Consider the following 27977-nt stretch of genomic DNA (forward strand, 5'->3'; position numbering starts at 1 on the left):
AGTTCAGGAGCTTCAAATTTATTTTCCTCTCAATTAATGGCACAGACATTGAAAAGGAAAGAAAAATTCTTGTTCTCCCAGAAGATTCTTGAACCAAATCTTCTGTTTTACGGATGTGCGCTTTCCAGTGAAATTAATGGAAAAAAGATTCTGAAATTTATGGTAACTGGGTTAAGTCAGGCGCTACAGTACATATATCAACCTCAACATATAGAGAAGGAAGCGTATCCATACCAACTTGGGTAACACCAGAGAGCATCAAGGGGAGATTTGAAAACACCTCTTTCATTGCACGTGATCTTACGCTTCGCAGATAATCCTAGATGCTACCAGATTTTTCCCTCAAGACTAATGCCACACAGTTTGGCTTAGTCTGGGGACAGAGCCCTGATATTGCTTTTTGGTACATGTGGTCAGATCACTCTGCTACCATACATACACCCACTTTTCTCCAGGCACAGGAACAGAATATCTTTTCCTCTAGCAAATGGGATGCCAATGCTTTTAAAATACTCAGAACTTGTAAAAGTAGGACCATTAACATTTAATAATTGTGCCGGAGAAAGGAACAGAAGTCAAGATTTCTAAATCCTTTACAACTCCTGCCACATTTATTCTTTAATGAATGCTTCGGCAAGGCACAGACCATATACAGCAGAGCATTTCTTCAAATATTTTTCTCATTTGGTCCTGCTACCCTTCCTAACAACGTTGTCCTTTGACCTGCAGCCAGAATCTCTGCCCCTTCTAACAGTATCCTTGACATCTTTCTCCATTAAAAGACAGGAGGAACTCCAGAATCTTATTTGAGATTCGGATGGGTTGCATGATGTGGGTCACACCATTCTCTGCCTCCTTTCCTACACCTGGAGTACGTAAAATTGTTTATTATAAAAAGGTATACGACATCTTATTTCTTGGGTGTTCTGTGAGGTTTACTGTTTTAGTTTTTTAAACATTTTTAAAATACTAGTGTTTGTTGTGTTTGTTTTTTTCCAGTGATACTTTGTACTGCTTCACTGAGGCTACAACATTCAAACGGACAACAATCAACAAGGTCAGGTTGAGTTCAAGACATTTGTACTTGCACGGTGTTTGCTACTGTAACTTATTAAAAAAATGAATGTTTTTGCTTGTTTAAGTGAAACCATTTAATCTCTCTCTGTATCAGAATGAAGAATGTGGGCATTCCCCTTTTCTGGACACTGTGATATAGCAAGATATATACAAAATCACAATTACTTCACTGTGGGGTTAGACTAGAAAGAAAGGCAAATTTTCTACTAACAAAACACAAATAGCCTATCAAAAAGAACCGAGAAATTTCTGCATATTGCACAGACTTCTCATAGCAGTGTACTTCCATGTTCCCAAGCTTTGCTGTTTTCCCTGGTACAACAGTCCCTTTCTAATTTGCTTGTTTGGCAGGAACTCTGGAATATGAACAAAGTTTGTGTATACAAAGGTACACAATGGCAATATCAATGGAGAGTCCTGCTTTACAATCTTTGAAATAGTGACACTACAATTGAAGTAAATACCGAGGTGACCTTGTCCTTCCGCTTACCTTTCACTTCGTTACGGACCTAAAGAAACGTTTCTTTTACCAACTCAGTAACGTTGAGCTCTCTTGGCTGCGTAGATCCCATTTTCCTGTAATTTACTTAGCAGGACATATATCCATCATATACATTATGCATTATCACTACAGGCCTACCATGTCCTTACAGTCCTCCCTGGAAATCCTTTGATGTCCACTCTGAGAAGCCTGACACAGAGCCAGATGGATCTCTAGTCTCAGGCCAATGCAGCCATCCTTTAGAGCATGCCTGCTCTGGTGTTGTAGGCTCAGCAACAACGCTTACCTTTTATTTGCTGTTGACAACGCACAGAATTGCATGATCCAGAGCTGGCTTCTGTATCTGGGGCTGGATCTTCCTCATCAATGTTAATCTCTTCAGTGATAATTTCCGGGCCCAGTTTTGCCATATAAAGCATACTAATTCTTTTCAAGGTCTTGTTTTCTTTGTTCAGCTGAAAGTTCAGAAGTGCAAACAGTAAGAAGCTAGTTAGTCTATCTTTATGCTGCTGTGCAAGGAAAAAAATAGCTTTTTTCACCCTTATTTGAAAGTGCTAGCAAACAAAGAGCAAGACAAAGTGACATTTGCTTAAATGTTCCATTCAACATTAAAATGGTCTAAAGATGGGAAACTTCCCCTCTTTCTCCTCTGAAAAGGTTTGAATTCAACATGATACTTCAACTATGCCCTCCTTCCATCAGGGAAGACATATTCCTCTCTGGTACTTTTGACTAATAAGTACCCTGTATAGATTTAAATCAAATCAACTATCAAGTTTATTTAATGCTATGCTGCCTTTTTGATAGCTGCTTCAGCTCTGAACCCTTCAGCATGTACCAGTATCAACAAGAGCCCTAACTGAATGATCTGAACAAAGGGACTGTGCTCCTGAAAGCTCGTCTGATTTTGCCAGCTGTATCAACTGGTCACAGAAAATCAGCTTTTTTTGCTTATGAACTACAAATAATACACACTACAATTACACTTCCAATGTGGACAAAATTACTATAAAATTATTTCAGATTATTTTCAATTCTCAGGAGTTACTACCGTAAAGTCAAGATATGTAAAATGAAAGCTATACCACACACCAATTCCTTGTGTGTCAGACCACAAGCCAGAAACCACTCCAGGGTGGATGCTTAAGCACATGCCTGGTTGGTGGTTGATACAGAAGAGGTTTTATAGTGTATTTCCATCTGGACCAAAGCACCAGGAAAAAACGAACAATGGGGATTGCTGCAAATGTTCACTCTCCAAATTTCTTTCGCTGCTCTGCATCTAGACACCCCACGTCTCAGCAGGCTCAGCATAATCTCAGGAGTGGTGAGGTGGGTGTTGGGGTGTCTGCCCACCCACCGGCCAAGCATTATCTGCATTCAGCTCTAAGAATGAGGTTCAATTTTCCACTAATGACATGCAACATATCCAGGTCAACGTGTAGTTCACAAGTCCAGCTTTTGCATTGAAATAAAACACATACTGAACGGTTAGGCTTGCCCTGAACTCTTGCCTGAGCAATCATCTTTGATTCTTTCCTCGGCCCCCTAACTACAGGAGGTTCATTCAAGAACTTCACCTCATTCCCAAAGAACAAAACGGAGCAAGTAGGCAGGGTGGTGTGGGGAACCTTACATGGTTTATGGCAACAAACAAATCCACTTTGGCAAAGCACCCCTAGGGGATAAAGTCAGTCTTGGAACTGCCCCTGGACCTCCATTACAGAAAAAGTGCAGAGAAGAAGAAAAGTTACATAAATACATTCATTTTCTTACTTAGATGCTGATTGTCTATCTTACGAATTCTAATATAGTGTCATTATGCAAACAATTAAGTAAATACCTCCAGAAAGTACATTGCTAATGCATCTAAATTAAAGTGATTTCTTGCTGGTGTGATTTTTACCATATCTAAAGATGTACTTTGGGCAGGGGATGGGGAGTGGGGGGAGGGAGAAGGCAGTCAGCATTGCTAATGAAATTTGGTTCAAAATTGCTGTAATCCATTTTCTGATGAAGTGGCTCAGATGCATTTTACACAACCAAAAATATATAACACAGAGATAAAAACATTCTTTAATAATAATGCACTTCTGATGAGATGGAATATAGAAAATTACACACTTGCTAAATTCATCAGACTAGACGCAATCAACAGAGCAGCGGAGGTCACCTTTCCCCTGCCCTTGCTTTGCTTTCATAAACAATCACCTGAAATGTAATGCAGTGGTTGACTTTTTCCATTTGATTTAGACACTGAAATGCTCATTATTGTTTTATATCTCACGCAGGACAGTTCTAAAACTTGTTTTCCATTTAACCTAAATGCATATAAAAACTAGATATCAGCAAGATGGTCCATGACTTACTGTTCCAAAATAGAAATTAAATTAAAATGGGTATTTTTCCCCCCCAAGGGCAGGAACTGTATTTCGCATCTCCCATATGACTTACAGTTTTTGCCACTTCAAAACAATTTCACAGATCTACAAGATTATGCAAAAACATATATGGGACATGCACACAATATCAAGTTTTAACAAAAAAAAAAAAAAAAGGAAATCAGATGAAACGGAATCACCGTAGTTCTCACCTTAGAAGCCAAAGCCTCAGCACTTTCACGGCACGTCTTCTCAATTTCAAGATGATTCTGAATACAGTTTACTTCCTCAATAACCATGTGAGAAACTAGGAGGAGAATTTAAACATTAGTCAGTGTTTTCCTGCATTTGACACATGCATCCCATGATCAGAAATATTACATCTTTTTCTGTTAACCTTCTATGTAAAAATTTCAAACACTGGGAAGTACATAATTAGAACATCTGTACAGACAGAAATTGCTTTGAACACTGAATATTTGGATGGTTGCTTTAAGCAACTCTCTGAAGCCGTGCCTGCAGCCTTAGAGATGGAACTGGAGAATGGAACAAAAACTTAAGGAAGTAGAAGGCCAACAGAAGCCTCCCTGGCCATCTTCATTTATTTCATTAACACCTGAAAAAATTATTTCATTAACATTTATTTCATTAACACTTGAAAAATTGTAGTCCTAAACTGGCGAAGTCCTAAGCTGTAGTCCTAAGTGGAGTCATATCATTAGGATTGCTCCTTAAGATTGCCGTAGTAATTCTCCTGAACATTTGGCATGGATGCAACTTTAAAAATATTGATGTTTTGATCTTCAGAAACAGCAAGATTAACTCAGTTTACAAAGATATTATTCTCACCTTCCAGTCCTCGGGTTTAAATAGTATTTTGAACATCATCACAGTTGCTGAACACAAGGCAGAAGAAAAGCTGCAGGATGGATGTACAGCACAGACCTAGGGCTTACTAGGAAACAGAGAAAGGAGTGACCGAAGCTTCTATACTTGTGATGCCTCATGCAACACGTGCTCCAAAGAATCAGTTTAAATGACTAGCACAGCCCTGCTCCTTCCCCTCTTTCTGCCCTATCAGCTTTGAAGCCTGCTGTAGCAGCTGGGGTATGCCCTGATGGACGCAATACTGATGGAAATTCAACACTGCTCGCACTGTATGACTTTTGACAACTTCAGCTGAACAACCCAAGTTCCACATTACCATATAGCTGTAGCGTCTCAATTGCTTATCTAAGGTCTCTTTGCACTTGAGTGTGCACTGAGGTGAGCGCTGTGGTCTCACACCCTGCCTTCACAATCCTACAGGATGAACTTGACCATGAAGTTAAAGAACAAAGCTTATTTAGTAACATAGGAGAACGATGCAAGTTAGAGGAATTTTAAAAGCACAAGTGCATTTTTGCTTGCGATTCTCCTCAACTTTCAGCAATATGTAGGTATTTAACTAGTGTTGAAAGCCTTCTACGTGACAAAGTTTCAAGATGCACAGCGGTTCTGAGGCAAAGCAGGAAACCAAATTTCCCATTTCTAAGGACAGCTGGACTCTAATTCTGCAAGGCACTTCATGGCAGGTTCCTTTCAGCCCAGTGTCAGAAGTTCAGTGAGCAGCAAGGACCATTTTCAGCTTACCACTTTGAAAGAGGAACAAGGCTGGCAGAATACAGTAGGAATAAGGAGGACTTTCTCTAGTATTTCCTTCCATTTTCATAGAGATAAGGTTTAAAAACTAACCATTTCATACCACTGGATAGTATGTGCCTTCTGCCTTCTTCTAAGACTTTTGCCTAAAAACTGAAGAGAGATACTTAACCCCCTCTGATATATCCAGAGATCATCTTAATAACTACAAAACAGGCCTTTTGAATAGGAAAGCGCAGCCTGTTGACAAAGTCTATTTATGCAGCTTTACTGCTGCTTATCCAGCATTAACTAACATTATAGTTAATGACACAGGAAACCAGCAACACATTGGAGTTTGCTATGAAATCGGTAGCTGCATGTAAGAAATAAGGTATATAATATATAAGCAGTTTTCATGGTGTTCCTTAAATTGTCTGATCCAAAGGCCTGGGGCTCAAAAACCAGAGCTTCTCTCAAGTGCTGTCTGCTAACTCCCCTTTAAAGCAGGAAAAAAAAATAGAGCAGGGGAGAACTGGGAAATCTTGGTCCACAAACTGTATTCACAAAGTCTTCTAAGAGCAGAACCACCCCACCTTTCTTTGGTTGTCTTGGATTTTCATTTTTTTTCTGGTTTTAGAGAAGTTATGTGCTCTAAGCATGCCATACACGATGCTACATTTAATCTAGAAGAGGAAAAGCTTCAGGTAACACATACACATCCATACTGGTTCTGCTTTCATTCCACCTAGCTCTAGGAATTTGGAGCAATGAAGTGCTTCAGTCGGGATGAGGGACCAGCGGAGATACAGCGCTGCTCCCATTTCACAGACGGGAATCGAATGCCCTCAAGCAAAGCCAGCTAAAGTTGGGAAACAAGGATCGGGCTCACATGGTAGAACTAGAGATTACTCTTGGTTCATTTAAGCTTAATTAACCTGCAATTATGATTAACTCAGGGGAAAAAATTCTTTCAAAATTAAATACAAAAATATATTATTTCCTAAGTCTGTCCAAAGTTCTTATTATGTCAATATTAAAATTCATAAAGCAGCACTAAGTGGCCTGAAACATCTCTAACCTTGACAGTTTTTTTCAGGGGTAATAATAATCCGCAGCAAATGCAGGCCAACCAAAAACCACTTAACTAATTAGTAGTTGCAGTCACCGAGAAAACATGAATCAACACTGTTATTACAAGTGGCACATTTGAGTGGCATCTAATTATGACTTGATGAGCACGATACTTGCATTATCAACATTACTACTGCATCCCATCAGGGACTAAAAGCCGCTGATGGCATTGACTGCGAGAAACTCCCACTCAATGGTACTGCAGCACCCAACAATCTCCTTGGCAGGGGCACCCTCACTAAATGACATGTTAAGCGTAATTACTGGTAGACATTGTAAATAAACAGGATTGGAAGTGAAAATTGTACCAAGTGCATAAGACACAATCTGACACATTGGAAGTGGCAGCCTTAATTGAGAGTTTCTTTGACTGCTCAAGATCATTTCAACTGCATTTCTCGGAGGACAGTGATTATAACTGTGGAGACAGACGGCATAATGGTATCAGCACTGCTGACAGAGCAGTGAATTAAATTGTATCTGCTGTTGTGTGAAAGCCTTGATGAGAGGTACAGATCCTTAGTGGTCTTATCATTATAACACAATGGTCATGTTGTCATCAACCTTGCTGGCTCCAATTGAAAAGAAATGATTGTGTGTTGAAGCTTTCCCCCCCACCACCACCTTCTATCTCTTGTGCTCAATAGAACCAATTTTCAGAGAGCTATGAAATCACGCAATAGGGCCTAAAATGCAGCTGCTTGGCATACAAACGGGGCCCCATTAAACTGGAATCACACACAATATGTGTTTATGCCAGGAGAACAAATAGAAGCTGAGTACAGGCCAAGTTTATTCACAGACACAAAGCCGATGTAGCTCTTCATCAATATAATTGCCTTTTATATTGTCGTTCAAATAATGGGCTCTATTATTGCCTTAAAATCCTAATATTCCTGGCATTTTATCACTATGTTTACAAGGTATGTCCTTTAAAAGTGTGAAAGGAAGATAAAAGAAACCTATAAAATTTTACAACATCAAATATTACTTCAAATTTTAAGTCTTAACTACTTGACATTTTCTGCCACACTCTGGTATTCCTTTATCATAACAAAAACAAAACAGGCTGCAATTTTTTCCAGAGGAATTAGACTTCTTAGAGAACATTCTTGCCTCACAGAATAGTTATCTAAGATCATTTAAGGCAGTAGATGATTCCTGTTGATCTTACACTATTTTCCATAATTGTATCATATGAACAATTATAAAATAGAAGTGAGCAAATTCCTCTATTAACACACACAAAAGTATAGACCATGTGATTTCCTTATCCTGCATTAACTTCATCCACATTTCTAATGCTTCATCGTGCAGTTCACCGTACTGGCACAAACCAGACATAACAGACCACAATCCTATTGTAATTGTCTCTTCTAAGGAGCTATTCCACTAGAATACTTCCACTCCCATTAGATGTGCTTTGTTGCTTCCAGACACCGTACAGTTTCAATAGAACCATTACCATAAAAGTGTAAAACTGAATATTGACATTCTCACAGCCCAGACAAGACGGAACTTGCCCGAAAAGTTATCAAGGGACATCAGTGCAGCCTAAAAACCTTTAATGGTATGTCTATGCTTAAAGTAATTTTTCTGTCTTCATGATAAAAATATTATCCTCAGCAGCAGCAGTTTCAGCAGTAGGGTCAAATCCTCCTCAATCCAAGCACATATTATTCCCAATGTCACTTGCAGAACCCTGGTGAGTTAGAGCCACGTTTGTACCACTGTTTTTTTCACCACTCTGCACCTTACGAATGGCCACCTGGGTCAACCTGTAAGTGCTGTGACACCAGTCAGTCTGACGATGACCAAAATCTTACCGGATTAACTGCTTCAAACGAGGCTTTGAAGGAGAAACAGCAAGCGGACCTCGCTCTCGGCATTCTTAACACTGCTTTATAGTTTGCAGATCTATATTCGTAAGTCTATAGAAACAAACTTCCACTAACATATCAACTTACTTTTCTGGAACTCCTCCAGTTTCTTGACAGCCTCATCTCGTTCTTGTTTGATTTTGTCACACTAGGAAAAGAGAAAACTGAAGTGAAACACTGAAACACCAGTTATTTTAATTAGCAGTCAGCTACAACATGTGAAAATCAACAAGATCAGCTGCTGAACAATAATGTACAGAAGCCTATCAAAGCATTATTTTTGCTTTCAGTCATACAGGATTGGTGGGAGCGCTAAATATAAAAGTTGTTACTCAGAGTATTTCTCAACAAAAATGACAAGTTATACTTGATTTTAGGCTCCAATTCCAAGCTACTCTGGAAATATTTTAGAAAAGCTACATTTATCCCAGACTGGTATAAACAGTCATCCATGTACCACACAACAGAAAAAGTAATATTTTGCATGTCATGAATATGCTTTAAGTCTAGTTTCTTTAACACAAATAGATTTAGGCAATGCTATACATTTCCATACCTACCATGTGCAAAAAAATACCCCAGACCAATAACAGGGACATCCCTCTCAGTTTCCTAACACTGTGAGCAAAGAGTAACCCTTGAGAAGGGAAGGATACTCTTTTTCATACCTTGATGATTTCTCACCACCTCAGTTTTATTAATTTTCAGGTTAATGCTAACACTACATAGGGTTGCAGCCACTGATCTTATGACAAAAAGGTTTCTTCAAGGAACAAAACAGACATTAAATAGACTTTTCTAATAAAACCCCACTTATAAGCAAATGAAAGATTCCAGAGAAGTGAGTAAACTTCACAAGAGCCACAGTCAGTGATTAACCGCACTGTGAAAACCCCATGACCCAAGGGGAAGTATGACTGGCACATAACGTGTTTCACGCTCATGGTGCACCGGGCATTCTTCCTCACATGCGGCTGTGCACGTTCAAGATCAAAAATTAACTTCTGGAAGAGATCTGTGTGACTGAGTTCCTCACAGCGCAACTACTCCTGCAATTACAAGGATGCCAATCACTGGAACAGAATTGGGAAAAGAAGAAAGCCGAAATGATTTTGCTCGATTTTCACTTTTTCCACATGAGGACCCACTTTGAGCTGGCTGGGAAAGGAGCCTGCTGTTAAGTAACAAGAAGGGAGACAGCGCAATTCAAGGGCAGCCAAATTCAAGAGAGCCCTTCTATCAGCCCCAAGGAACTTTGGATGAGGCCCAAAGAAGGATCAGGGGGAGGATGCCAGCGGTGTCGCCACAGGAGTAACCTCCACGCCGGCACTGGAAGCCGCTGCCGACGGCCGTCTGGGAGCAGCAGGAGCTGCCCTCGACAAGCAAGCTCTCCTCTTGTGGCACTGGGGTGACGAGACGAGGGACAGTGGCTGAGCAGGAGGGAAGGTCTGTGAAACAAGGAAGAGCTGCAGAAGGAGCAAGCTGTGCCGGACGAGGACTCGCTGTTTCATCTGACGCTGTGGGTTGTTAATAAAGAAGCAGTTATGGTTGTCCTGCATAGGAAAAGTGGGGAAGGGAAATCGTGCATGAATCTTGCTGCTTGCTGCCCTCCCTCCCAGCTTCCTCAGCAGAAATGTGTCTTACCTTACCGGTAGAAGCACAGTCTAAGAACAGAAGGCAGTAAAAGACCCAGAAAGGAAGTGTTTCTGACTGTTTCTGCAGAGCACAGCTGCACTGCAAAGGGGGAGCAGTGTGAGCCGCTGCTGCTGCCTCTTCACATTTTACAACAGAGACACTGTACCACCCTGGCATACTTCACCCACGGACTTCTCTGTGCTCTGCAAGCTTACAGCCCGCTGCACATCAAGTGAGAAAGTGCTTTTAATGCTCAGTTAGGAAAAGAAAAATAGCATTTTAAGAATAGCATTTTAAAGATTTAATCTGTTGCCTGCGTAAATCAACAAGATACTTCCCTACTGACGGAAACCCTGATGGACAGGACGCAGTACGCTCCCTATCCCAGCAGTAGAAGAAACTCCTTTTGAAATCCTCCAGTAACGTGCTGTAAGGTGTAACAGCTTTCCCTGTGCAGAGAAAGGGGAAGTTAAATGACCTGTTCCACTTCACCTTGAGTGCTATTTGCAGAGAGCTCCATTTGGACCACGACAAGCCGACTATTCTGCGGATAGCTACACGTTTCTCTGCACAATCAGGGTCTGCAGGTTTGGGGCTCAGCAGAGCAATTCCTGCTCCCAGTTGCAGCTTTCTGAATATTTTCCTTTTGCTGCTACCGTGCTTCAGAATGAAAGAGCAGGAAGAAAAAGAGAATGGGAGATTGTTGCCCTTGCTGAAATGATCAATGGAAAGCACTTTGCCTTTTGTCTTGCAATCAGACCTGTTCAAGCAGGGCCATTACACGGTCCTGCAAAAACAAAAATTTGTTGATCTCCAATTTTGCTAAAAATTAGGAGAAGTTGAAATTGTCTTTAACTTCCTGCACTGTTTAAAACTTGAAATTATGTAAACTGTTCATATAAAATAATTAAGATTAATAATAATGAACACGATCTCCCCTTCAAAGAACTAGATCTTCGCTTGAAATCATGAGGTATTTACAGATATCAAATTTAGGTATGCTAGCTGCTCTCAACAAAGCACAGGAGCTGTAAAAATTCACAGCCACCTCATGTCAAAAAAGCAGTCTGAGGCATATACAACAGAACTGTTAATTAACCAGCAGATAACTCACCCTAAATGTTAGAAGAGTGGTGTTATACTCCTGTAAAATACACTGTTCACTTTTCACATTCAAGTGCATGAATTGTTGGAGAGAAACAGTTTTCAAGCATTTATCTCCTTGTCAGTAGTAACTGATAGCTCCAAACTCAAGAGTACCCTCAAATGGAAAAAAACAGTAGACTACTCCCAGACTGTCAGTCATTCGTTCTGGTTTTAATCCGTTAAGAGTTCTAGCTTCTCTGCAGAGCAAAATAAGCTTTTATATCATTTTGCTTCCAATCTTTTTAATCTAATATTTATAGCATCATTATCCCAATAAAAACCAAGGGTAATAGACAACAGACATTTCAGTCCTGAGCTAGCTGCAGGAGTCAATGTTCATTACTTGGTAATGAAAAGTCATCGCATTTGTACTTTCAGAAACAAGTCACAGTTCAGTTTCCAAAATTCATTTTGCAACTAATTCCTTATGATTCTTCATCTTTAAAGAACCAATTTCAGGAGCTTTGCCAGACCAGCTCCATTAGAGATTTTTGCCTTTAGGCACACAATATGAGGCAATACTTTCAGCTCTAATGGAGAGAACCGACTAACATGCTGACTACTTAGAAACAAATCATCTACGTGTCAAGTATGGGTGTTCACACCAAATACTGCCTATACAGCAAGGTGATGGCAGTAAATGGACTCGGCGTGTACTCGGAGCTAGCACAATACCAAGAGAGCTCCATGCCAGCACGGGATCCTGATACCACATGACGATGTCGGGTAGTCAGTGAATGCAGCCACGCAATGAATGAATGCAATGCAACTGGAAGGCTGCGGGTACACAGGTCTGCGCACCCGCTCCCACCCACCTGATGACCCTCTGCCACTGATTTCAGGGAGACAATTAGTGGGTTTCTTGTCTATTCTCATCTAACAGTCTTCTATTTTGCCAGCTACTTTGTACATGAGGTCCTACTGACTTCAGAAAAGGGCCTTCAAAGGGCAAAAACAAGGAGGAGACTGTTCAGCCCAGATATTAAAATGCAAGAAGTTCACATGGTAGCCATATCGTCAATTAAGCCATTGCTAAGCAACACAAGATACATTCTGTCCCTTTTACACAAATTGTAAAATTTATGCAGATTTAATGCTTGCTCTAAAATTATGAGTTTGGCACAGCGTGCACAAGTATCCTATGACATTTGCTATGCTCCTTGAAAGAATGAGCATGTCATTGAGGCAGAATCCCTTCTCTGTTCCCATTTGGTGACAAAACATATAATCCACTCTGTATGTGTGCTTTAACAGAGCAAACACCATGAATGATCTATCAGAGATACAGTATTACACCTACTGTTTGGGAAAGCTGTCTTGCTTTTTTTTTTTCTCCTACTGGCAGAATGACAAAACACTGTCAAAACCAGTGTTCAGAGTCATTTCTGTCTGATTAGCAAGTAGTCAAATATTTATTCATGATCTGACTCTGAATACGTCAGAACTGCATATTAACTACACGTGTGTGCAACTGAGCACTAGTTATCTATTTATTTCTTTTTGTGAACTATTACACATGCTTAGTTGGTTACTTCGATTCAAAGGGTGACCTAAGAGAAGTAATCTGCTGGTGTCATTTTTGCTCCCTTTTTTTTTTTTTAAGTACTTAAAAATACTAATAAAAAAATGCCTGGGCTAGTTTTGTCAAAGGCCCCACCAGAGCTCTCCAAATCAGCAATTTAAAAAAAGGGAATGGGGAAGAGACACTGTGGATCAAAGATCTGATTTTTTGCTCCTGAATTTTCAACGTTAGTAGCATCCTCTTAAGTGGTAGCGTTTTGAGCAAAGTAGCATACGTAAAAATCAATTGACTTTCCAATTTTGAAAAAAAAAAAAGGAATAAAAAGTACACAGTTTCAAAAATTTTCAAAAATTAAAATTACATGTGATTTTAAGTTAGCTGCCTGCAAGGCGCTTAGTTCCTTGTTTCTAATATAAAGTAGGATCATTGTTCCATTAATTAAACGGACATAGCTCAGCTTCCAGAGCCACACAGGTGTCCTGGTGACTTAGAAAAAAATTCCACTGAGTGTGTCAAAAGCATATACACACAGACTATTATCTAACTCCATGGTACTTTCCACAAATCATCTACAAATCTGCCTTAAAAAATTATCTTACCTTCCTCCTGTCAATGCAATTGTGTCCCTAATGGATACAGAGGGAGTTTACACTCATACTGACTGACAACGGCAGAAATTGTACTGGAATTTACTCACAACTTCCAAGATCCACAGACAGAGGTAGCCTGTGCTATAATTCCTCCAGATCAGGTTTAACCCTACAAAGCATAAACTAAGATATAAAGTTACAGAGGTGTTAATGAGCTTTCAGGATTACCCAGCCCTCCAATAGTTTCTGCCAGTATTAGCGCTGTAAGTAAACATAACCATGAACTCTGTATCGGTGGATTCTTTTCATGCAGAAGAAATGCACTCAGGGCCTCCCACTTAACCACTTGAGTCCAAGCACTTAAACCATTAAGCAGAACTGCTTACATAAGCTCACCAACCTGCAGGATGGAGGTTCTCACCCTCCCCATCTTCTAGTTGGGCAAATGAGTTCAGCACGTGCTCGGTGCTGGAGGATGCCCAACTGTTGTGCAAGTATTTTGAAAAACGTCATACCAGGTTTCCAAAGAAACCCGTGGGAGTGACTACAGAGAAGCAGTTATAAGAAAGAAATCTTGTGAAAAAGAGGAGTAAGGAAGAAAGAAAAGCAGAATGCAAGTAGTAAGCTCAGAACATTTCATCTTGATTTTGGCAGCAAATCTTTTCATTTCAATTGCCTCTGAAAAAAATTTTGTAAATACAAATGAAGTTCAAGGAAACCCTCCTCAACAATCCCTGCCCTTTCCCCAACATAAAGAAAGCTTTGCTGAAGAAACACCAATGTGGGTGTAGCAGGAGTAAGTTTCAGGACAAAGCTGGAGAGCTCCTTCTCCATGCAGCAGGCAGTCCAGCTGTGGAACTCCTCACATGTGGTGGAAGTCAAGCCATCAACATGGGCTCGAGGGGAGACACACAGAGAACACACAGAGAACACAGACAGCTCAACAAGTCCCTGGGCTACAAATGATTTGGAGGCCGGGAGAGCTCTCTGGGGAGGTTACTCTACACGATCTTACAGCCCTTACAGATGGGCTTGTGGTCTGCCTCAGTTTCACCCTCCTTTTCTCCTGAGCACTAGGAAGTTAACTGCCACAGTTTTCCAGGTAGTGAACATTGAGGACAGGTTTCCTGGGATATCTGAGGGTCTGGTACAGGACAGGAGAATGGGAATGCAGCGACAAGCACAGCAGAAGACACAAGAAAGTCAGTAGGTAAGAGGGAGTGAAGCAGAATATGCTGAGCTCAGTGGATGTAGGCATAACGATTGCTCAAATGTGAAGATAAGCTTCAAGTTTTCTTTAATAATGAGAAAATAGTTGAAGGACAAGGTTACAGCCTTGAATTGCAACATTTAAAACAAGCAGGCTAAAATGACCCCTTCAGAAATGACTTGACAAAAAGCAAAACTAAACCTACATGCCCTGGCAGCTAATAAAGATTTGAAAATTAACATACAGCTTCCATCTTCAGCTCACTGATACTGCAGAAAGGGGAAATTTCTGTTTGCAGTACAGAGGAGCAGTACTGCCACTGCCCTCCTCACTATCCAGAACTGATAAGAGACTTCCACTGGCCACAGTTTCTTTTGGCAGGTATCTGCTAAAACCCTTTTGCACGTTGACAATGGTTTACACAGCACAACACTGCCATCAAGCCTCTCTCCAAGTTCTCTCTTCTTGCTGGTTTCCTCACAGAAAAGAAGTGTCTTCAATGATCAAGAGTCCTGGGTGAGAAGAGAGACCTGGCCGAATGTGCTTACTTATTTCCCTACTAGGAAGACAGCTTATCGTAATTACAATAGACAACCTAGAAAGTGGACATTATTTTTGTACTACAGGACTTACGCACTTTAAAAAATAAAGCCTGCAGTAACATATGAAGTTCAGTCCATACATTCAAAGTCTCTTTTCAAGTTAGACAGGCATACATATTTCACAAAAGGATATGTGATACACTGCAAATCTGTTTTATGCTGCAGTACCGCTGTGCAGACTGAGATAAGACATCTTCCTCTCCTATCAAAAGGCATTTTGTGGAGAGAGAGGACTGAGTATCTTCAGGAATCATATTCCTACACTCTGAATTTTTAGAGGGGCTGAGCAAGGGCAGGGGTTGTTCTATTCTGTTTTCAGTCAGTTCCAGTGTGCAAATCAAGTTGTTACAAAACATTGTTTAGAGCTAAGGGAAACAAGTTGTCCTAAGAATATCTAAACACTCCAGTTGTTCCATGCTGACACTGTAACCATACACAAACCAGCTATAGCAGCAGTCATCTAAATATACATACACACAGTTATAGCAACGTTTCTGGAGTAGAACATCTGGAACAGCTGCTGGGAGTTACTTACATTATTACCTAAAACAAGAAGTACTGATCAGTGACGCTGTTGGAAACGATCAGCTGAGCTCACAAAAGCAGAGGACAACCTCTCTCCATCAATAAAGTGTTCTGATATGTAGCACTTTAGTATTAGAGAAATAATCCTTGGATACAAACCTCCTCTTTCGTTTTCTTATTTTCTGCTCTAAGCTCTTCATATTCGCCAATAGCTATAGAAGAAAAATAAAGAAAAAAAAAAGGTTAACACTGCAGTCTCTCTTTTACTCAGATTAGCTATTTCATTCATTTTGAAACTCTTCTGGCTATCTACACAGACTTCTTAAATAGCATGGGTCATAAACTTCATTAACAGCCCCTGGATGAACAGGATATCCTTTTAGAATTGAAGTAATTGGAAAGTGTCTGAAAAAGATGGTGGCTCCCAAAACAATCAATTTTTGATCAATGGAGAGTTAAACAATCTTATTGATTGAGTTCAGAAATTACAAGGTGAACGCACTGCCTTGCAGACACCAGCTTAAGCCCGCACTGGCTCAGGTTACAGATCAATGCTAGAAAGCATGGCTGGTGCAGCGCTGTTATGCATACATACACCTGCGTACCTTCAGAGTAGCTAGGCACCTTATACGTTTTTCTTTTGCACCCCACAATGGAGACATGAAAAGACTGCATGATTTACCCAAGATCACACAAGAACTCAGCTGCAGGGATCAGCAGGGAAGGGATCAGCCTCCAGGATGTGGAGGTCTGTTGTTTCAAATCAGTAAATAACACGCAGAAACAGTTAATCGGCTACCAAATAAGCTTCCTGGTTAAAAAGGGCACACAAAAATATACAGTAAACCACTCATTCTACTACCTTCATGCCTTATTTATGTATACCTTCTACATACCTTCATTGCCACAGGATCCCGATCCTATCGTTCTTTCAGCGTGTCCCGTACGGACTGTTTGGCCTTCAAGGCCATAGAGATTTTATTGTTACTATAAAGAACCTAAACACCCTTCACATTTTTTCTCGGATATAAGCAAAAGCTACACTACTATACCAGTGTTATTTTAAGCCATCTTAATTACAAATGGATAAAGGGTTGGAATATATAGTTTTCAGCTGACGGAGATGTTGGATATTTCTCTTAAACTTCACACCACCTACATCTGAAGGCATCAACATGCAGAGTCTGGTGGATTAGCCACTTGAAAACCTGCTACTCCCTTCTAGCTTAAATATCCAAACTTTCAAACAAGCAGCTCTTAGAAATAAGGTTCCACTTTGCACTACTGTTCTCCTCTATCCCCAGTGTTTCAAAATCTGTTGAAACAAAATTAATACAACTCAATTCTGAAAGCTAGGACCAAGACACTGCTGCTCTGCTTGTCTTAGCCATGTCTATTACTCTCATTACCAGCACAGAAATACATCAATTGTTTCATTATTTTTTTAAATAATAATCAAAGTGCCCTTCTTTTCTCCAAGGTTACTTCATTTTAGAGGTGCAGGAGTGAGGTACAAGGAATCTGGGATTCAGAGGCTGTAGCTCCTTGGCTAGGATTGTGCAAGAAAGGGCACATAAAGTGAAACAAGACCTACTTCTCGCACAGGAGTGTAAAAGCCATGCCTCTCGATCACCATCCCCCTGCTAAGCCATTTCTGTGGTCCTCTTAGGAAAAGGAAGGCAGAGATTTCCAGCACCTGGCACCGAGAGGCAAGAAAAGGATGCGCTGTATCCCCAGATACAGCCTCTTTGAACTTGAAAGCTGTCGGTGCTTGCGTGCCTTTCTTAAGGCAAACTGCTACTTGCCACGCACCGCTTTGCGAACGACTGAAAAATGCAAACGCAGCCTTGTCCCACCCTTGACAGCTTTCCCCACGCGCTCCACAAACCAACAACTCTGAAGCCATAAGCCCTTCAGGCACGAGAACAAGTTACCGCAAAGCACAGCACGAGATGAACTTACACAACGCCCTGGCACCCCGTGGAACAGCTCACCTCCGCGTGATGGGGATCCGAATGCCATGGTTGAGGAAGCCCTTCCCTCTCGTACTGCAGATGGTAACGCAGGACACATTTGTCAAGGCATAAAACCACAAAATCATCAGGTGCTTCACGCCAGGCTTGTGCTGCAGCCTTCTGTGGTGTCTTTTTACCATGGCCACCCCTTACTGTCATTAACAATGATCTTTTCCTTCAATACAGCTAGCAAGCAGGAAGGTTCCAGTACCTTATTTAACATCTTTCGTCATGGGAAGCAACTTCTGGATGATGCTTCCATACAGATCCCACCTTTGGGATTTTCAGGATTGGTTTATTAAACACTAGTGAAGAAACTGCTGTTTTTACCAGGCCTGGAAACTGAGCTAATAATTTAAACATGACCACACACTTTTTCTGCTGTATATCAGCTTCTCCACAAAGGCAGAAGAGAACTTTGAAATTATGAAGGGCAAATGAAAAGCTGGTGGATTTGTTATGCTTATTTTTTAAATATTAGAGGTGTTTTTTTTGTTGTTGTTGTTGTTTTTTTTTTATAGTGGTTTTATAGAAAGCTTTTCCAGTGTTTTATGTACAATGAAGTTTTGAGACCACCTCAAATAAAAGTCAAGAGCCTGGGTAAGGTTCAGTGAAGCACTAACCTGCACAAAGGTGGTAACGATCTCTTCACTCTGAAGCGAACACCAGCAGCAACCAGGCATCACTTTATACGTTGCCAATTTCAAATAGATCATTTAGCCTTGAAAACCTCTTTGGCAGACCAGAGGTGGTATCCCCATTTTGACAGACTGACAAACCACATACCCTGTTGTGCAAGGACTTGCCTAACCCTCCTCTGAGAGCCAGGAATTTCTCCCTAATCTGTGGAGGCTTTCACACAGCACACCTGATAATGGCATCTGAAAACTTCTTACATCTCCTCTTGACTCATTCAGATTATGCTATACTTAAATTACCCTAGAATAAAGATTAGTGGTGAGTGAAACAAACAAGTGAAGATGCTTTACCAAAGGTGCTACTAAAATTCCAGAACAACTATGCATCATTTTCTTGAAAAATCTTCACTGTAACACATACTGACAGTAAAAATCCTATTTTGTAGCCACTAGTCTCCAGTGAACCCTGAAGAAGCATACCAAATATGCATCAGATACCTTGAGATACTGCCATTCTCTGACACTGACTTCAGTTTATCCTGAACAGAATTATTCCTGATACACAGCGGTCTTACGGAAATAATTCAGCAGGGTCCCAATGACACTTCTTTGCTTCAGACTATCTTCATGCAGGCGGAGGGCAACGCTACGAGTTGATTTCAAGACTAAGGAAACAAAATATTTGGGAAGAGGAGAACAGAATATTTTGGGCTACAGCTCTTAACCCACCCAAAACATACTCGCAGCCAACCTTGTTCTTATTTTAAACTAGCCAAAGCACGGGCAAACACAGCCTGCTCCTCCTTAACACGTCCTTGCTCGCTCACCAACTGCTCCCTGGCCAGGACGGGCTGTCCTGGAAGCACCCATCAGCAGACTTCGTCGGTACTCAATTAAGCAGGTAGCTCTGTGTACCACGGCTCCTTTAATTATATCTTAGTCTTCCGATTTTTAGTTGTCAGCCTGTCTCCCGAACCTGGACTTGCCAACAGATGATAGGTATTATCTCAATTAGATGTTTTTATATTGGATACTTACTATGCTAAAAAGCACTTATTACTAAAACAAGGTCACAAGGGGAGGAGTATGTAATGACTATAATTCCTAACGAACAACCAGAAAAGACACCTTCATGTATACAGAGCGAGATGGTCAGACTTCCCACTCCTTTTATAATTAAAAAGTTAATCAAACTCCCTTCTAAAGCTGCATATTAAAAAACAGGAAGAAGAAAAACCTTAGCAATGCTGCATTCCTATACTTTAGCTTTTATATTGTAAACCAGGGCAGTCTTCAAGCAGACTGAGGTCCCTTCCGTGTCAAATCAGCACATAATCCAACCTCAGATTCAGCATTTCAACCTCACTTGATCAACAAGCAAGCAGAGCTGTCCAAAAAAGCAGGGCATTCCCTCGCTGCTCCCTGGACTGCAGGCAGGCATGTCTGTGCGGGCACAGGCAGGAGCCAAAGCCTGCAGTGCCCTGGGTGAGCTGAGCTATCCTAATGGAGTCACTTCGCTGGGAGAAGGGAATTCACGCCTGGCCTTCGGCAGCTTCGGACGGATCCCTAAAGAGAGAAGGACCCCTGTAGCAGGACGACACCAGAAGCTTCGTCGGTGTGGCTCCTGCCGCACTCCCAAAACTTGGCACTTGGAAAACAGGGAGTGGGGCCAAACCTGCTGCACAAACCCTCTCTCAAAAAGCAACGACCTGCTGACGAGCAAAGCGTGCGCAAGGCCTGGGAACTGTTGCCAGGAGTGAAAATAAAGGTCAAAAGCACTGGATTTTTCCATTGTTCCCCATTTTATGCACAAAGATCTTCTGCAAAGATCCCTTCTGCTAAACCCAGGTAAACCCAGCAGGATGCAGCGTGGCATTGGTGGCACTAGCCACGTGCAAGCTGTAATGTTCAGATACCAAGCAGTTCCTTAAAAGAAAAATCACATGTAAGTATACAAAGGCAAGCATTAAAAATGAAGACTAAGTCAGATACTGCATCCATGTTCCCACATGCTTTAATTTTACTCAAATCTGTACAACTATGTACAAAGGTTTTTTTTTTTTTTTTTACTGAGACTCCAAATTTGTATCCTGCAGTCCTACGGCTCCCTGTATGCCAGAAAGGGAAATTAAACATACTACAGGCTGATAAAGCCTAATCAGCTCATATGGAAAGATTTGCCTTCACAAGTTTCTGAAAACCAGGCGGGGTTACAGACAAGCAACTGAAGTGGGAAACGCTTGTACACTCTTAACAGATGAAGAAAGCGTTCAAGCAGGAAGGGTTTTGGTGGGGAATGACGGCTACTGTGTACAAAGGCACACACAGGTATGTGGAATAAAATCTGCAGAGCAGGTGACTACAGAAGAGAACAGAGCAGCCAACAGGATATCCTACCCTGAATAAAGAAATTCCCCTGGCCATAAAAGTTACTCCTCTGCCGCAAAGAATAAGTTTGTCAAATTGCATTAAGAGCTTGTCAATATCACATGCTGTAAAAGTGATACCCTGCGATGTTTGTGCCAGACTGGTGGTCTGTCCTTTAGAAGGCATATTCAAAGTTTCTGGCACTTTTTTGTTTTTTAAAGAGAATGAGCAGATCTAAAAACCAAAAAACCATAGGTACAACGTGTGGGGTTAGAGACGGGAAATCATCACACTTCATCAAAAAAGTCAACAAACACAAAGTACGATAAGACCTTTAAAACAGGTGAAGAAAATCATGTTTAGTATCTGTGTAGTTAACAGTAGTAACTAGTTAACACCAGTTAACTACAGTAATCTAGCAAAGTCGCCAGAAATTTGACTGTGATAGTGGCAGGTGTAGTTTTATGTAGAATGTAACTCCAGCTGTTGTGGTTGCTGGCTGCTGTTTTCATCCAAACAAAGATGTGACCGCAGCTGAAGGCATTTCTTTAAGAGCAAAGTTCCGGCAGTGCCAATCAAACCAAAGACAAACAAGGCAATCTTCCATGCTGCAAATCGATCACGGTTGGGGCAGCTGCTAGGCTGGTTTGCTGGGTCCTACACCGAGCCATTGGTAAGGCAAGGTTTTGCCCACCTCATTTTGTTTCCAGAAGCATTTGGTTTTCAATTTGAGTCTCACCCATAGGGATTATACGGGCCAGTTAAATGGAAACGTGCCCTGCTGGAGATATCACTGAGAGTACCTTTAGGTAACACTAATGTTTACAGCAGATCTGCTTTATCTAATCAAGCCATCTCAAAGCTATTTAAAGTATTGTTTGAGTTTTAGTTCTGTAAGTCCGAACTATCAACACAGAGATCGTGTTTCTCCACGATGCTCACCTCAGACTCGGTAACAGAGCAAGCTGAAGAAGGAGCAGTGTCAGGTATCCAACTCTAATATGCAGGACTTGGAAAATTCGGCGTGGGTGAAAGACAAGCACATCACGCTCACAGACAGCCTCGGCGTCCTTGCCGCTGCTCAGAGCCCTGCCCCGCAGCCAAGTGGATTTGCCCAGACACCAGTCAGTGTCACAGCTGCCACTGACAATTGCGTGGCTGCCGTGAAACACCTGCCTCAGGTGCGATCTGCTGACCTTGCTTGGGAAAAGGATAAGCAGCAGTAGAAACGTTACAGCCATCAGCCACGTACGGGCTGCTGCCTTCTCCTCTGCCTTTCGCATCGCCTCCCAGCCCGTTCGGTTACCCGGCGTTACGTGCCAGGTTGTTTCTCAACACTAGGAAAACACATCCTGAAAGAGAACCTGAACAAGGGCAATGGAATGAATGTCTTCAAACTCTTTCAAATCAACAGGCGTTATCCAGAAACCTGACAACAGGCCAGAATGTTACAGTAAGCTGAAGCCATGTAACACTTTAAATGCTATAAATACAGGACTCCTGAACAAAATGTACACCCAGCACCCCAGGTGTTCAGGGACTGCAGATCCTTCCATCATTTGCACTTACTTTCAGAGTAATATTATCTATACCTGAAAGTGGAACAGAGGGAAAATTCTAGGCAGCCATACAATTACAAAAACGCTTGCTAGTCTCACAACAAATTACTAACACTCCTAATTTTGGGGAACATCCATCAAGAACAGACCCTTACAGGTCAGGATCTGCCTGTTAGTTTCTGTTTCAATAGCTTAAGAGGATCTAGGACAGCCAGCGCTCGAGTTACAGCATCTTTCCTTTGAACTTACTCTTGGAGTCTCATAAACTTTCTTTACACATCAGTGGTGACTCAGTCTACCAGAGCAGAAGACTTTCAGATTTCAAAACCGAAACCCCAGTCCCACTAAGTCAACAAGAAGATTCTAACCAATTTCAAGAAGCTAGGATTTCTCTGAAGAGTAACCCAAACCTGCCTTGTTAGCAACTGATTATTGTCATTTTAACAACTGTCGTTTTGGCACAGACAGCTCTTCTGGAACCAACAGTACTGGAAGGATGCAGTCTGTCAGGAAAAAAACAGCTTTTTAGCCTTATTTTTTGGTCTCACGGTATAAATATGACCATGAGTTTTAAACCACCTGTAATCCTTGAAAGGCAGAATCTATCTGGGGAAGCCAATAATTGTGAGTTTCCAGTACTGAGTGTACGGGAACAAGCAAAAAAAACCAAATGCCAAGGCCAGTGATCACAGATATCCACCTGAAGTTTGGTCAAGAGAAGCTCCTGTTTAATCAGACAAGGTAGAAACTGTTCCAGACCAGCTTGGTTTGGACATAGACTGACCAGGGGAGGTAGAAAAATGGGCTACCTTCTGAGTATCCAAGCTCTTTTCCACACCCTTTCTTACAGAATACAAAATATTACAATGTTTTAGTTTTCTAACCAAACACCACACTCGTGGAGCCGACCATCCATAAGGCCGAAGCACTGGACTTCTCTGCCGGATAGTGACTCACACGGGGAAACCGACCAGCCCAAGACAAACGCGTTCGTTCATTTACACTGGAGCTACAAAGGCTCTGCAGAAACTCACGGCGTACCAGGGCTGGCCCTGAGCTACCACCGGGAAGTTTGCACACCGATGAGGACTGGAACGGGAGGTGCTTGATGGGTTGGTGTGACAGGCCCTGACACACAACAGGCGCAGACGGACACAAAGTTCAGACACAGCAAGGAGCTTCCCATGAAGGTAACCCTCCAGAGAAAGCCCTCGGTGCAGCTGGACTTTCACCTCTCGAAGCTGGCCAGCCCTGCTGCTGAGGTGGTCTCCCAGGGAGCTGCGTGTGAGGGTGCAGACACCTGGGCTCATCGGTGTCACCCAGGGGTTACCAGCCTGACAGCCAGGCAGGCCATGAGGTGTTAAAACCCGGGTTAACAGCAGCCCTGGCCCATGCAGGGAGCCCCTCACCCTACGCCCCCATCGCTTCGGTGCCCACCCTGAGCAGGTGGAAAGCAGCGCAGGTGCGGGCAGGCGAGGCACCTCCGGGGGGGTCACCCACAGCGTGTCAGCTCCCTCATTTAACCCCCAGCTCCCTCGTTCCATCCCCAGCTCTCTCACATTATTCAGGCTTTTTGTTTTTTCCCCTGCAAGGGCCTAGAAACGAGCGGAGCCCTGGCGGGAGCCGCTCCCAGGCCGCGCCCCGTCCCCCGCCGGCCGCCCTCAGCCCGGGGCGGTACCGGGGGGCGCAGCCGCTGCCCTCAGCGCCAGCCGGGGGCGAGCCCCCCGGCCCAGAGCCCGGCCCGGCCCGGCCCTTACCTCGCTCCTTGAGGCTGGCCAGCAGCTCCAGCTGCTTCTCCTCGTCCGAGCTGTTCATCCCGCCCGGCTCCGCTCCGCCGCACCTAGCGCCGCTCGCACCTGGCGCCTTCCCCGGGCGGCGGCCGCAGCCCCGGGGCGGGCTCGGCGAGCGGCCCGGCCCGGCCGGCTCTGCACATGCCCAGACTCCCGCGGCGCCCCAGTGAGCATGTGCGGGGGGCGGCGGCGGCACCGATCGCTGCCGGGCCCCGGCACCGCCCGGCACCGCCCGGCACCGCCCGGCCGGCTCCCCGCCGCCCCACGGCTCCCCCCGGCCCGGACACGCGGGCGCCGGGCTCACGGGGGCTTCCCGCCCGCGCCGGGGGTCCCCGAGGGGTTGGCGGCGCTGAGGGGGGGGGTAACAGGGGTGCTGAGGGGACGGTGGGAGCCTTGGGAAGGCAGGACAGGCAGTGGGGTCTGGATGGTATGGAGGGGTAGGAGGGAACCCCCCCCACACGGCACGGGGCAGAGGAGATGGACCTGCTGGTCGCGTTGGCCTTGTCCTGACTGGAGGGGTGAGCACGGCCAGCCAGAAGGGAAGCAGCTGTGTGCCATCCTACAGCCCAGCTGTGGGGCTTTTGATGAGCACTTTGGCACGCTTTCAAAGGATCACAGTCATCTAGGTTGGAAGAGACCTCCAAGATCGCCTAGTCCAACCTCTGACCTCAACCTCTGACCTAACACTAAGAAGTCCTCCACTAAACCATATCACTAAGCTCTACATCTAAATGTCTTTTAAAGATCTCCAGGGATGGTGACTCAACCACTACCCTGGGCAGCCCATTCCAATGCCTATCAGCCCTTTCAGTAAAGTTTGTGTAGAACAGCCTTCTACTTGGATTGACGTGCCACCCAAAGGAGTGGTGGGAGTGTAAAACTACTCTCTGAGCTTAGCATTGGTACATTGAAAATGAACAAGATAAAAAACCAACCAACCAACACACTGTTACATTAATGTTTCCAAGGGGTTTAGGGAAGCAACTGCAGGCCAACATGACCAAAACTTTTGGACAACATGACGGCAGAGCGCTTTGACAGAAACCACTTTTGCCTCATTCATCTGAAGTTCTGCCTGCTGTTCTCCAGTTCGAAAAAGAAAAGATCCAGCAATGAGCTCTGCATTGAAAGAGTCACCCTACCCAGCCCATCTGAAGACTGATATCAAAAACACACTGTAGCTACACTGCAGAATTTGGTTCTGCCCATTTTCTGTTGAACTTCAGAAACTCAAAAGCCACAAGTTTGAAATAAAGTTACTGCTTTTGATGTTAACTAGCCAAATGCTGTGCCACACCCCATTCACAGTGCACAACACTAGAGTGAATTTGAAGTAGATCTCAGTCTCCAAGAACTCTTTGTCAGTCACACCGAAGTTGTGGCCCACAGTAGTGGTGAACTGAACAACATTCTGCATATTTACTCTTTAAGCATGGGAAAGGCACAGCTCATCCATCTCCCTTGGCAAAACCCATAGATCACCATGGCTGTCAGAAATCTGCACATCACAGACATGGCAGCATTAGTTAGAAACATCTGTGAAGGAAGGGAAGAAGACCTCACTACAAATTGTTGCTCAGTCCTCCTGCCTCCTCCTTCCCTGACAGTATACTCTAGTCTTCGTGACCTAATAAACCTTTAAAACATGAAGAGACTTTGTATTGATGTTTTACAGTGTTATCTGTCCTAGGCTGGTTAATAGCATGTGTAACATCCCGGAAAGGAGCACAGAGAGCCATGTGAGCTGTACCAGTGTCTCAAAGGGTGATATGCTCAGGTAAGGCATGTGGAAAGTTCAGAAGCTAGTCAGCTTGTTTTGAACTAGTCAGCACAAAACACGTTTAACTACACAGAAGTGAAATTATAAATCCATGCTCCTAAAGAGAGTCATACGCAAAGAATGGAAATTACCTTGGAAAACAAAGGCTCTGCAGAGGTCGTGGGAGGCAAAGCGTGTGAGTAATTACATACATGCTGCCGGTAAGGTGCTGCAGCAGCAGAACTGGATGTTCGCTTTCAACCAGAAAAAAAAATTGTTCTGTGACATTGACAAGACCAAAATAATGATACTGTATCCAGTTCTTCAAAAGATGGTAGAGTCATTTACAGAGAAAGCAAAAGAAAAAAGCAATCCAAGGTTTGAGGAGAGGGCTTTGCAACGAGAGACTGCAAACTCCTGGTCTTTTTAATTGAGCAAAAATGAAACAAATTATTTGATTATGTTAATTTCAGAGGAAAAAATCATTGGTACTTGAGGGCTTTTCAGCCTAGTGGAAAAGACTCAACTACATTCTGTGTCTGCGACCAGAAGCTGAACATAAAAACTACAAGTAAAGTCACACATCAATAAATGCCTCCATTTTGAAGAACACAGAGGTCCTATTTAAGTCTTCGGAGTTCTGGGCTGACCTCAGTTTTGAATAGCCCCCACTTTAAGTCAGAGCAGTTTTGCCAGTGTTTTCATGTTTAGCATCCTTTCTTGGGCCGGCTGTTGGCTTCCCTTCAGCCAGAGGTTTCATTCCAACTCCCCTTCCCTTTGCTGATATCATCCCCTCCATTCCCAGACCAATTTCTTTTATACAGCGCCGTAGCAGGATTTGCAAAATAATCATTGTAGGGTTGCTTACTGTGCCAAGACACCGGACATCTTCATCTTGCAACAATGTTCTGTCTGTTGTGAGCTGCCAGAAAGGCATAAAATCTCTTTGATATTCACAGAGACAGTAAGCCAATTCTTCCATTATTTTATTTATTTATTCAAGTTAAAGTATTATGGGTCAAAAGACTTCCCACCCATAACTTCAATATTGCAGCTTGAGCATTGTTCTTATTGCTGTTATTCATTTGGACCTACATCAAGTTACAGTAAGCATTTAAAGCAAGTGTGTCCTTGTTGCAGACCCTTTTGGTTGCAATAGTAGGAGGGATGCCACTCTAACATTGTTCCTCAAAGGTATTAACTAATAATTCATCAAGCATTGTCAAATAGGCTTGCTTCTCAAGCTAACTTTTTCAGGTTAGCAGACAGCAGAGAAATGAACTCATACTAAATTTGCTAATGTACTTGTTGTACTTGCTAATGGACCTTGTGCTCTACAAGGACTTAACACCTCCAGTAGCATTTCCCCCGATTATGAATTCAGTTCATTGTTTCCAAGTTACTTTAAATAAGAGTCTGTAATGCCTATACTGTTCTGTGTAATAATGCCTACATTGTGATCTGATAGCTGATGCTGTAAACCATTAAGATCATAAAAGTTTGCGCAGGCACTTCAAGCATCCAACATGGGATTTCACAATGTTTAAATAGGGATTAGGTAATTATTGCTTCCTGTAGCAGAGAAAGAGAAGCAACATTGTACTTTGAACATAAATAGCCAGTTTTCAGTCACAGCATTTCAAGAATATTATTTCTGCATTGTTAAACTGGAAAGCTAAGTCTAAATGTGTTTGAAAACTTGTCCAGTTCACAGGCAGCACCAGTACTGGGGGAAAAATTGAGGACTGAGTCACTTTCTGCTGGAAAATCCAAGTCAATGGATGACATCAAGTATATCCACATCCTTTTGGAGATGAAAATTCAGATGGAGTCACCATATTTTTATATTATTTTTGTAGTTTTGTCACAGACTGTGCAAAGTTTTGAGAATCACATGTGCTACTTGGTAGGAAATTTTTTAAAAAAACAGTGAAGTTTAGAAGCACTTCAGGAAGTGGGATTAACACTCAGATCTTGTCCAAGCGGAGCAATGATTTTAGCTGGGTATCATTTTACACAACTCTA

At 42.7% G+C, this 27977-nt stretch overlaps 1 protein-coding gene across 3 annotated transcripts in view; it reads right to left on the minus strand.

The window, feature by feature from the left end:
- Nucleotides 1-24362, minus strand: part of SHTN1 (shootin 1) — a 61776-nt gene extending 37414 nt beyond the window's left edge. The window contains exons 1-5 of one of the 3 annotated variants that reach the window (XM_080597618.1): nucleotides 24161-24362; nucleotides 15984-16036; nucleotides 8682-8742; nucleotides 4173-4267; nucleotides 1866-2034 (exon numbers count right to left, since the gene is read on the minus strand). In XM_080597618.1, coding sequence (XP_080453744.1) covers nucleotides 1866-2034; nucleotides 4173-4267; nucleotides 8682-8742; nucleotides 15984-16036; nucleotides 24161-24218 — 436 coding nt within the window. In that variant the 5' untranslated portion in view covers nucleotides 24219-24362. Of the gene's footprint in view, nucleotides 1-1865; nucleotides 2035-4172; nucleotides 4268-8681; nucleotides 8743-10238; nucleotides 10641-15983; nucleotides 16037-24160 lie in introns of those variants that run through there. The other 2 variants (XM_080597619.1, XM_080597617.1) reach the window with 2 other exon arrangements.
- Between the last annotated feature and the right edge of the window lie 3615 nt (nucleotides 24363-27977).

Source organism: Anser brachyrhynchus (genome assembly GCF_964034855.1).
Source record: "Anser brachyrhynchus genome assembly, chromosome: 6".
Taxonomy (NCBI): domain Eukaryota; kingdom Metazoa; phylum Chordata; class Aves; order Anseriformes; family Anatidae; genus Anser; species Anser brachyrhynchus.